At 37.6% G+C, this 12,028-nt stretch overlaps 1 protein-coding gene across 50 annotated transcripts in view; it reads left to right on the top strand.

Annotated features, from left to right (window-relative positions):
• The window catches only part of RIMS2 (regulating synaptic membrane exocytosis 2), a 445,801-nt gene that overhangs the window by 187,529 nt on the left and 246,244 nt on the right, over window positions 1-12,028 (top strand). For all 50 annotated transcript variants that reach the window (XM_054627864.2, XM_077187200.1, XM_077187269.1 and 47 more), the window contains one exon: window positions 2,360-3,285. In XM_054627864.2, coding sequence (XP_054483839.1) covers window positions 2,360-3,285 — 926 coding nt within the window. The remainder of the gene's footprint in view (window positions 1-2,359; window positions 3,286-12,028) is intronic.

Genomic DNA, 12,028 nt, shown 5'->3' with positions numbered 1-12,028 from the left:
CACTATATTTGCAGGTAAGTCCTTTTTCTTGCATGTGCCCTAGTAGTTGCCACACACAGGCCAGCCATGCAAAGCTTTTTCCTTCATTAAAGGTTAGAGTAGATTGAGGACCCAGCTGCTCTTCACATTACTGTCTGCCATAGATGGTTTCCTATTTTTATATCTTAAATGGAGGGAGGAAAATTACTGTTTGTAGTAAATGTAGCACATGAGGTTAGAGAATGTTTGTAGAAGTGGTATAAAAATATAATGCTAAATCAGCACATTATCCTCTCATTATCATAGTCAATGCTAGAAAAAAGAGGCATACTTTTTAGTAAGTCTTGTGCCAGTTCATCTGATGATGTCTTTCCTTAATAGAAATACATTTTCCTCAGCAGCAAGTCTACAACAATATTTTTACTTGTACAGAAATCCATGTCTTTTATCCCCCTCAGCCTCCCCCCCATGACATTATAGCTGTAATGCCATCAGAAGAGGATTGTATCCATATGAGGCTGCTGTGACATAGAGTGATATATTTATTTATTTTTATGTATATATACACATGTGCATGTTTTGTGTATGTTTATATAACCTTCTATTTGTAGCTAAACCAATTCTTACTGCTGTGTTGTTTGTATTGCTGTAGATACAAGTGTGTGGATATTTAATACTGAAGCATGTGTACACTCAGGCTGCTCCAAGGCACACATGAGATTTGTCAAACTAGAATCTGTATGGCTTTGTGTGTTACACTGTTCATCATGGAGCTGATCCTACAAACCACATGTTCTAGAGAGTTTTAATGCTTTGGAGGATCAAATAGATGTAAACAATGTGGCTCTGAAGACACATGAAGGTTATATAGACTGAGTATAGACAGTATGAATATTGGCAGTATAGTATGTGTACATTTCATGTGTACATGTATTTGTCTCGAATTTGCAATGAGATTCACCTGGATTAATGCCTGTATCTGATCAATGCAGATTTTTCCCTCTATGAGGGACAAAACTGGGGAGATGAAGTTATGCACACTTTTGCTATAGCCATGACAGAAATTTTCAGGAATTGAGTAATTTTCTATTGGAACAACTTATTTTGGGATGTGGCAAAATTTTTCATTGTCTCAAGTATTTAAGTGAAAAATATTTATCTTCCTGAAAGCATTTCTGCATCTAATCTCTGTTGTCCTAATGAAGCTTCTATGTCTTTGCAAACTGTCTGCATTTGGGTAGTTCTGTTGTTCTAATTGTCCCTTCCTGTTGGCCATTCTGGTTTTAGCCTTCTGAAACTCTGTTCATGTTACATTAGAATGATTCAAGTTGAGTCCCCAGTAGCAGAGTCTGTAGAGATTTTGTAAAACATACAGAGGTTATAATTTCTGCTGGTACTAACACACCACTGTAGCAACACAGATGGGACATCTTAGCTTCACTGTAAGCAAATAGGCATCTGCATGATGCTTACAGAACTTGTCATGCTTCACACAAAGAGTTTCATTTTTGCAAGATTTAATTAGTTTTCTCATTTTTACATGCCATTGCAAAGCTAAAGTACTTTACTATTTACAAGGCAATACTGTGTCCAAATCTTTCAAGCACAGTACCTAAAACAGTACAGGATGCCAGTTTGCCAGACACCCCACAGGCCATGCACACTCTGCACTGACAGTTGTTGTTTTTCCTTGTTGTGCAGAGACTGCATTTCCTTCCTGGCTGTGAAAATAATGTTTTCTCTCCTATCAGATAGACAGAGGCAGCACTTCGAAACTCTTTCCCTCCACAACAAAAAAATGTGGTTTGTTTTCTGAGTTCAGGACTTCTGAGTTCATCTGATTTAGAAAAGTGCTGCCATTGAATCTTTGTTTTCTGCCCTTGGCACAAATTATAGTTTTGTGGTAACTGAAATGTGTGTTTTTGAGCAATAACAGCTGCTAAAAGAGTAAACTAACGGAATGATCCTTCTAGCCCTAATTTTCACGGTGATTAAAAAACTCCATTAAAGAGAAGTATATGGTCAAGTTATATTGCTGTAAAATGATTACAAAGGATTATAAAATTTTGGTACTTGTAAAGCAGTCATGACTACAAAGTAGCCTAAGTGTTTGCATTCTATATTTTATAAAGTCACATCAGCATTTTTCCTTCGAAGCTGTTTTTTATTCAAACTATGCACTGTAAGCAGATTTATAGCATGGCATCCTTTCTTTAATTTGGTACAGAAAATGTGAGAGCATATTCACAAAAAATGCAATGAACGTATTTTTTTTTCCATCAGCTGGTCATTTTATCTTTTAACTAGCATTAACTGTATATTTGTGCTACATAAAATATTGACAGGATTCTCTTTCTGCTTTCTTGCCATGATTATTTAGGAAAAGAAGCCCTTCAATATCAAGAGAACAGAGCAGAAGATACGACCAAAGGGACGAGAGAGACGAATACTCACAGTATGCTACATCAGACAGTGCGATGCCCAGGTCACCATCAGATTATTCAGATAGGCGGTCACAGCGTGGGCCCCAGTTGTACGAAGAACCTGAACTGGGTGATTATAGAGATTCCAACAGAAGGAGCCGCAGGCGTTCCAAGGAGTATCCGGTAGAAGAAGAAGATGCGCAAAGCAGGGAAGAATATGAGAGGCAAAGGAGGGAAGAGGAATACCAGGCACGATACCGGAGTGATCCTAATTTGGCTCGTTATCCAGTCAAGCCACAGCCATATGAGGAACAAATGCGTATCCACGCTGAAGTGTCCCGCGCACGTCATGAACGCAGGCATAGCGATGTCTCACTGGCAAATACAGAGCTGGAAGATTCTCGGATGTCCATGCTCAGGATGGAACGGCCATCAAGACAAAGATCAGTGTCTGAGCGCAGGGCCGCCATGGAAAACCAACGTTCATACTCTATGGAAAGAACTCGAGAGGCTCAGGGACCAAGTCCCAATCGTCAGAGGACCACAAATCATAGCCCTCCTACACCTAGGAGGAGTCCAATTCCTCTGGAAAGACCAGACATGAGGCGCTCTGATTCTTTAAGGAAACAGCACCATTTGGATCCCAGTTCTGCTGTTCGGAAAACAAAGCGTGAAAAGATGGAGACCATGTTACGGAATGATTCACTCAGCTCGGACCAGTCTGAATCTGTCAGACCTCCACCACCAAAGCCCCATAAAACGAAAAAAGGAGGTAAAATGCGCCAGGTTTCATTAAGTAGCTCAGAAGAAGAATTGGCATCCACTCCAGAATATACAAGTTGTGATGATGTAGAGATTGAAAGTGAAAGTGTTAGTGAAAAAGGTAAGATTTCTAATTTTTTGATTAGTTCACTATATAGATTTGATTTGGTTTCTATTACTTTGGACATTTAGCTATTTAAAATGGTTGCAACCACACATCTACAGCCCTTCACAGATGACTCAACTTTGTTGTGATGGGAATTGGGATGTTTTTTTCTGATTTTGTGTTTCATTTACATAAATGTGATGATTTATGTGGAAAAGAACATCACAGCTCCTATAAGTATTTGGATTAGTTAAAGGAAAAAACATGCCTACTGAAAAACCTATCAATGAAATCTGCAAAATATCTAAAGCTGGGCTGTCATATAAGGCCACGGTTTCATGTTCTTTAATACCAGATTTGCGTGCTCCTGGATCACAATGAGTGCATATTTGATCTGGATCAAGTGTGGGCGCATGACCGCGTTTTTGTTGAATTAACTGGAGCACATGATACAGCCCTTATGCCGGTTTCACGCTGTCTGCTGCAGGTTAAAGAATGTCTGATCTGCAAAAAGATCTGTGTATATAAGGTTAACCCACTGAAGTTTTGAGACAAATTTAAAATGACTGATGCTGTTTACACCAATGGAGGTTTCTTTTTCTTGTGGTGCTATGATGAATTTTGATTTTAGTGCTTTTTAGAAATAGTTTTGGAATGACTTTCAGAAAGAAAACTAAGATTGATTGAAATTACTTCCCAGCCTATAAAAGGATAATTTCTAATTAAATATGAAAGTATTGGAGACCATGAATTTAAACTCAATCAAATGAATATTATGAGTTCACTTACCTTCATTTATGTTGTTTTAAGCTTTTTTTGAGTTATTATTCTTATACCAGTGAACCTTTGTTACTTCCCCTAAATGGTTATCTGCTGTTGTGGGTTGTGAATAGAAAATTTACTACTATTTTCATATGTCAATATCCACAACCGTGGTCTGATAAGTAAGGGGCAAGATTGTGTAGAATGGAAGGAAATTTCACTACGTCAAAGTAGACAGTTGCATGTACGTATGTGAAACAACTGTGCTGAAACCTTGACCCCCTTAGTCTTCCTGATGAGTAGAAAAAACTTATACCAACTTTATGGTGTTCATGATTTTGCTCTTAGAAGCAACCTTGAGAAAGATAGGACCAATCAATACAGGGGAAGTAGTAACAAAATGTTTATTTAATGCCATTCAGCGCAGGAAATGTATTATACAAGATAATATAGACAATATATTTTTGTACACATAACAAAGCATATACATTTAGGATTATAAAAGCACAGAATCATTTAGGTTGGAAAAGATCTTCAAGATTATTGATTTCCACTAATTTAGCACTTCCATGGCTTCTAACACATCAATAACTCTTGTGTCTGCTGCTGCATGGCTCTCTATCCCCTACCTCCATGGAGACAGAAGAATGAAGGACCCCACTAGCACAATGTCTCTCAGACACTGGAAGGGTGCTGCCTAGTTTATCTGTAACAAGTCTGGTTTCATGCCTTTCCCCTTCAGACCTAGTTTAAGGCTCTGTCGATGAACCCTGCTAATGCCTGAGAAAAATCCTTTTCCTTTTGAGATAGGTGACCCCCATTTGTCATCAGCAGGCGTGGTGTCATATAAACTGTAAACATGATCAAAAACCCACAAAATTCTGCTGGTGACACCAGGCTCAGACTCAAATATTGGTCTGCTGGATCCCTCTCTTCCCTCCTCATTTCCTGCAACTGGGAGAATAGAGGAGAAGCCCACTTGTACTCCTGGTTCCTTAACCTGTCATCCTAAAGCACTGATGTCTCTCTTTGATTGCTCTTGGATTTCTTCTTGCCACTTTTCTGCCCACCTGAACAATCCATAACTGCTGAAGGCCTTGCCGGGATAGGAACCTTTCCCTTCACAGCTGGGTCTCAAGGATCCACTGGACTTTGACAAGAAGTGGGTCTCGTCTGCATATTGGGCCTTCTGCTCCTTTCAGATGAGAGTTTAGAACATCCTCTACAATTCTAACAATTCTAGGTTCTCTGTAATAAATTCTAGGTTCTTTGTCATCTTACAAAACTTACAGCTTTCACTTAAATAATTTTGCATTTTAGGTGTCAAAGACAACATTCTTACTGATAACAGTAGTTAATAATAATGACAATGTTATGTCTGTCCTGATTCCTGAAGGAGTGAATGAAGCTAAATATTTGTTATACAAATTAACTTAAAAAGCTTGCAAAGATTTTGCAGGGAAAAAACATTCTGTACTATGCTTTGTTCATCTTGATTGAATTAGTGTAAGCACTTTGTAATGACATACAGAGTATAACTGTGTCAAAGTGGCCTCGTGGTGGCCTGCAGCTGAAACTGATGTGGAGAAAACCTTGGTTTTTCATAAAGGAGAAGAGCAACTGCTTGAACTGGGGCAGGATGTGACTGCTTTGACTGTGTCTGCTCCCAGCCTGTGCTGGGGATCCTGGGCTGGGGGAAGTGACCATGCATAGCACAGGAAGTCATTCCAGCAGTAACTCCTGTACCTGGAACCAGAGCCAGCTGTGCCAGGCTCAGCAGCCCACGTCACATAATCAAATAATATCCTCAGACCCTCCTACTTCTCCCCTGCTCTTTAACCACTGGAGTGGCATTTTTTGCAAAGAGGGACAGGGACTCCTGTGCAAGAAATGTGGACCTGGCAGCATTGACATGAAGGGCTGGGATGGTGTTTGGTGGGATGAGATATGCTAAGACCATGGTCAGGACCTGACACTGACAGGTGAGTTCATTCTTTAGAAGCTCAGGAAACAACGCATGAGAACAGTGCTAAATGGACATAGCTGAAATTACAAATGTGTTTACCTGAAACTTAGGTTGTGCCAGAATTAGACATATTTTTCAGAGTGAATTTTGTGCAGGTCTTCACAGACATTGAAACTCTCTTTAGTGACGTAACCGAGCACCAATTTAATAGATGGCCTCTGCCTTTATCTGTGAATAGGATGAACAATTCTTTCTTATTGTGTTATTCAAATTTTTCTGAAACTAATAATATTTTCTCCACATTATGTAAGAAACCCTTCTTCACTCTTGCTGTGAATACCAGACTCTGTAACTGCAAAGATGTATCAATTTACAACACTTATTGCCAGTCCTGAGATCAGTGTAGCAGACAGTTCAAAGCTGTATCTCCATGACAGGACCTCTTGGCTGTCTTAGGAAATACACTTTGGAGTTAAAAAAGAAGTTGCCTATATGTTTTGGACCAAAATATTAGGTATATTACTATTTTCCCTAATAATGAAATATCAAAATTGCTTAAAATGTTAGAGAAAAACAATTAATGAAATGCCAATGTTTTTATGAAATTGTGAATTTTAAATGGCTGTAAAATAGCTCCTTCATCACTAAACCCAGGGATTATAATGAGATTATAAATGTTCTAGACTGTTCAAATCACCAATTCTTTCCCAAAAACATCTCAGTTTACATGGTGCAGTTTGAAGGCGCTGAGAAATGGGGGTTATAAAAAGAGAACATTTGTGATGGTATTGTAGCAGAGTTAACTATGTCACCTACAGAGGTCCAAATAAAGCTGTATTTTGTGGTGTGCAAGTCAGGCCAACCTTTCTACACTGATTGTCCAATTTAAGTGTCTTCTATTGCGAGGGACAGTTAGAGTACTTTTTTACCTTCATGTTCAGTTAGATGTTTCTCAGTGCAATTCTAAGGAGGAGGCCTTAAGGGGAGGTTTGAAAGGGCCCCCATAATTTGCTAGCTAGCATGAAGCAGATGTGAAGCCGAGTGGCTAATTCTGTGTGTCCACAGGCTTTACAGGTAAATTTAGAAAATCAAACAGTACCACTGCCCATGTGTTCCTTATGGCAATACTGTCACACCTGCAGTCTGCCAAAGGACCAATATGAAGAGACTCAGGAAAGCTTGTGATTCCTGGGGTTGTTTTACCCCCACTCAGAGCAAAGGCATGAGAGAGGTGACCTGCGCTGAAGCTGGGGTTCTGTCTGCACCTTCCCCAAACACTTGAGGGTCTTAAAAACAAGTCTTTACAAATCTCTCAAGCTCTAGGGATTCAGCAAGAGACAATCTCTACATGGAAGAAGAGAATTCATTCAAGGAAATCTAGGTGTGTGATAGTTCTAAATATTGCCCTAATTTGTTCAAAATAGAAAGTAGGACATAGTAGATTCTCCAGTGATGGTAAACAGTTCAGGCATACATGCAAACCATGCTCCCAGCACTTTTCAGAGCACCCTGTGAGAGGTATCTGTTTGCACAAATGGTGGCTGACATCTAATGTGGGTGGAATCTGTGGTGGGAAAGTGAAATGTGTTTGCGTTTTGTCAGTTCTTAAATTTAGTGTTTGCTTTCACTCTTATTTTATTAAAACACGATAGCTAGTTAGTTTTTATTGTCAAAGAAACTCATATGCATAGAAAGATAGAAACCTTTAGGTTGGAAGAGATCTTTGGGATAAAGTCCTACTGTTAACTTAAGAATGACAATGTCACCACTAAACCAGTGTCACATCCATGCCTTTTAAATACCTTTAGGGCTGCCCAAGGGACTAGGGAATCAACTCGTCCCCTGGGCAGCCTATTCCTGTTCTAGTGTTTGATAACCCTTTCAGTGAAGAATTTTTTTCTTATATCCAGTCTAAATTTCCCCTGCCACATCATGAGGCCATTTCTCTCCTTTGTGTTGCTTGTTACTTTGGAGAAGAGTCCCACACCGACGTGGCTACAACTCCTCTCAGGTAGTTGTAGAGGGTGATAAGGTCCCCCCTGAACCTCCTTTTCTCCAGGCTAAACACCCCCATCTCTCTCAGCCACTCCTCATAGGACTTGTGCTCCAGAACCTTCACCAGCTTTGTTACCCTTCTCTGGACTCGCTCCAGCACTTCCATGTCTGTCTTGTAGTGAGGGGCCCCAAACCAAACTCAGTATTTCAAGTGCAGCATCACCAGTGCTGAGTACCAGAGGATGATCACTGCCCTGGTCCTGCTGGTCACACTTTTGCTGATACCAGCCAGGATGTGACTGGCCTTCTTAGTCATCCAGGCATGCTGCCAGCTCATATTCAGCCAGCTGTTCACCAACCACCTAACAAAACATGTGGATAGACTCGAGCAATCTTAAAATATTAAACATCCGTGTGTTGTTGATTGAAAGCTGCAGAGTGCAGGCTGTCTGAGCAGAAATGTGTGCTTGCAGGACCAGGTGAAAATACACTTTGTCACTAAGCACATTAAAACATAAATACATAACCTTGCACTGGCTGTGTTGTGGTCATTTACACAACTTGTGAAGGGCCGTGCTTTTTCGTAATAGAAGCAAAAATATCCTCATATCTGGAATAGCCTCCAGGGCCTACTTGTTTATTGCAGATTTGAAACCAATCTGGTAGACATCCAGTTTAGTTTTTGATGGAGAATTAGGTCTATTTGAAAACAATATGCTTGTCACAAGTTAGAAAAAGTGTGGTAGCTCATGGTGTGAGAAGCAGAAAGCACATTTCCTGAGTGCTACTGCAAGAACAGTGAGTGTCTTACATGAGCAGAAATGCCAAGGAAGTGGGATTCCATCAGAGAGCTCTCACTTTTAAATTCAGAGAGATAAGGGACCTGATTTCAATCTTGCTTGTGCCAGTTTCATACATCTTCAACAACTTTGGCTTCAAAGTTACACTGAGCTAAATTAGATCAGAACGAGGTCATTGTTTCTAAAATTTGTTTCATTCAGGTTAGAAAGTTCCTGAAAGTCTAACTTCTCTGGAACAAATTATACTAGAAGGCAAAATTTCAGGATTGAGCTGCAGCAGTTGAACGAAAAGACTGAATTTTCACACAGTTTCAGTATAGAAATATATTACAATTCAAAGTACAAATTTTAAATGATCAAAGCAAAATTTTTATTTAAAATGATGAAATGTTTGACATGTTTTATTAAAACAGATTTCAGAGAGTGACAAAATTTCCTTTTATAATTTCACTTAATATTGCAGTTTAGGAGATTGTGTTTTGTTTTTGTGATTAAATAGCTTTTATTTTTATAGACACCTCTACCTCTTATGTAAGATAAATATAACTTGAATATATAAAGAGTTTGACTGGAAGTTCAGAATGCTATTATTCCATTTTTTAATCTTACTCCTATGAACTACCTCTATTTTAGGTGCAAATATAAGAAATATTGAGAGATAAGAAATATAACATTTTTCTCTGTCTATTTTTAAGCAATAAAAAGTCACTGCTTTGAAAGTACTTCTTATAACATTGACTAAGAAGTACCTAACTACTTTAAAGTATTAGTATTGCCTATGATATTTTTTATAAAAAATATCTTTCACAGATTTATAGATGAGAATAGAACTAGAATGTTTAAAGTTACAGAAATTTCTAATTGTAGAGAATTTTAAAAAAAAGTATTGCTAAACCTTCTCCTAATTACACACTTCCATGGTACTTAGAAGACATGAAAAGGGTGTGACCTTTGCAGCACTTAGAGGACTCTACTGTAACATATTTTAAATTTGCAGTAATTTAAAATATTTGTGTAAGCCAATAACATCCCTCACTGAAAAAAGCCCTGCCTTTTCCCTATTCTTGGCTGCATATTCACATCCTTATTATCACTCCTGCTGGCAGAAGCATTCATGCAGGTGCACACTGCATCAAGCCAGGAAACCTTTGTGGGGTAACTCTAACTAGGTGAAAAGATGGTAAATATTAACATTAGAAGCTTCCTTATTAAATGATGATTGTCCTCTAAGATTTTAGAATACATGCTGAAAAGATGGTGTGTAACTTTGCATTCTCAGAATGTGAGGATAGAGAGGGATTTCCTGAAATCAGGAAGCAGAAACATTTTCATATAGTAATCAGAGCATACAGAATATTTTATCATAGTTAAATGAACATGAATAATTTCCTAGCACATAAATTCAAACAAAAATGTCTAATATTCAATTTTCTTGTATACCTTCTGTATAAAGATGTACAGGAATAATTAAAACTGTAATTCTTTAATCATGTTTCCTTTTACTCTGTGATTTTGCTGGAACTATGGCTGTAGGTGAATTGTTGTCTGGGCAAAAGATTAATAAGCTTCTGAAATAGTGTAACACAAGAACTATGAATTATTACTGAAGTATTTTAGTGTATTTGTTATAGTTATCTGTGGTTTAAGGTGAGATTAAGTTTTTTATTAACAAAGCAACATGATTTTTAATATTTTTAACCTATGAATCATTGGAACCTAGCTTTAGTTTACCTTTTAACACTAACTGCAAGATGTATGTATGTATGATTCCTTTCCCCTGGAATTTATGAAAATATTCTATTCTGAAGGTAAGGATTGTTCTTTTTCAATTGAAACTGTAGACCACTGAATCATATGAGTGACCAATATTAAAAGTATCATAAACAATTTTTGCTTTCTCTGTACCCCTTTTTTATCTTTTTGAAATTTAAATAGAAAACAAAAGAAAATTGAATTATCATTCCAAGATACTTTTTTCACTATTCTTTACCATCTTGGCAGGTGGAATATTTGCTGAATAAAATCAATAAATATCCATTAACTTTTTAATAGTGATGAAAGAAATTTTTGTACAAACATGGCTGGAAAGGGAGTCATCCTATGAAATGCAAGGCTTCCAATGTAGGGAATTCTTATCTTATTCAACCCGCTCCACTTATTTCAAACTGCAATTACACTTTAGCTAAGTTAGAAATTTTTACTTGATAATCAAATCTTGCATCAGGGCTAAGTGCTAATAATTAATACAGATTTGGCACAGATAAGACAAAATGAAGACCTACTGGATTCTATGTGAAACATTTCAGTTCTTTACAATGCCATGCTAGAACAAAAAACCATCATGGAGTTTTTCTTTTGAAGTTTTCTGAATATTTATGTAAATACTGTGATTTTTTAGTCTTTTTTACAGAGTCCCAACAAACAGAAATAATGACAACACAAAAAGAAAAAAACCCACATGTACTATCTCCAGAATACATGAAGTGTATTTTTCAAATTATAATTTTCTTCATACTTTGATGAAATCATTGTTCTTCTAATGAAACAAAACAAATCTATCTGTCACAGATTATACTTTGTGTCATTTTAGATTATGTTAGTGCGTTCCTATGGCATATTTATTATTTATTGATTTTGCAGGTAATTTTGTTACATCTTCCGTTAACTGTCAGAAACTAAATGGGTCACTGTCAAATAAATTTAATTAATGAAAAAAAAGATTATTTAATTGGTTGTATTTTATCAATTGAGTGGTTTGGTTTTTTTTTTTTTTTTTCATTTTCTGTAAAAACATGTCTTTCTTGTTCTGTTTTTATTTTGTGTATTTCATTAGAGATAGGATAATCAGTATGGGAGAAATAGAGAGACCAAAGTGAAGGGGAAATAAGCAGAACAGGCTGTACATACGTCATTCATGTGAGAACTGTTCCTCAGATGCTCTATCCTTTGGCCCTGTTGTCCCAAGCTCCCCAAAATGTGCCATTCAAGACCTGGAGTTGTTCACAGAAACTGCTTGAGATTAAACTAAATATTGTCAGGGGTGAGACCTGGAAGCATATGCTTGTCAGAGGAAAGCATGTTCTTTCCATCTTCTCACAGTTCTCACTCCATCCAAGTCTCATCCATTGCAATTCACAATCTGGGCGCCAGGAAGAAATATTTTATACAGATAGTCTGGGCAAGGTGGCACCAATTTCTGTGTCCTTCTCTGTCTGGCTGTAGTGTCAGCTGCAGC

Source organism: Agelaius phoeniceus, chromosome 1, assembly GCF_051311805.1.
Source record: "Agelaius phoeniceus isolate bAgePho1 chromosome 1, bAgePho1.hap1, whole genome shotgun sequence".
In the NCBI taxonomy this organism is placed as follows: domain Eukaryota; kingdom Metazoa; phylum Chordata; class Aves; order Passeriformes; family Icteridae; genus Agelaius; species Agelaius phoeniceus.
The sequence above is the reverse complement of the archived record's forward strand: the minus strand, read 5'-3'. Positions and strand labels throughout refer to the sequence as shown.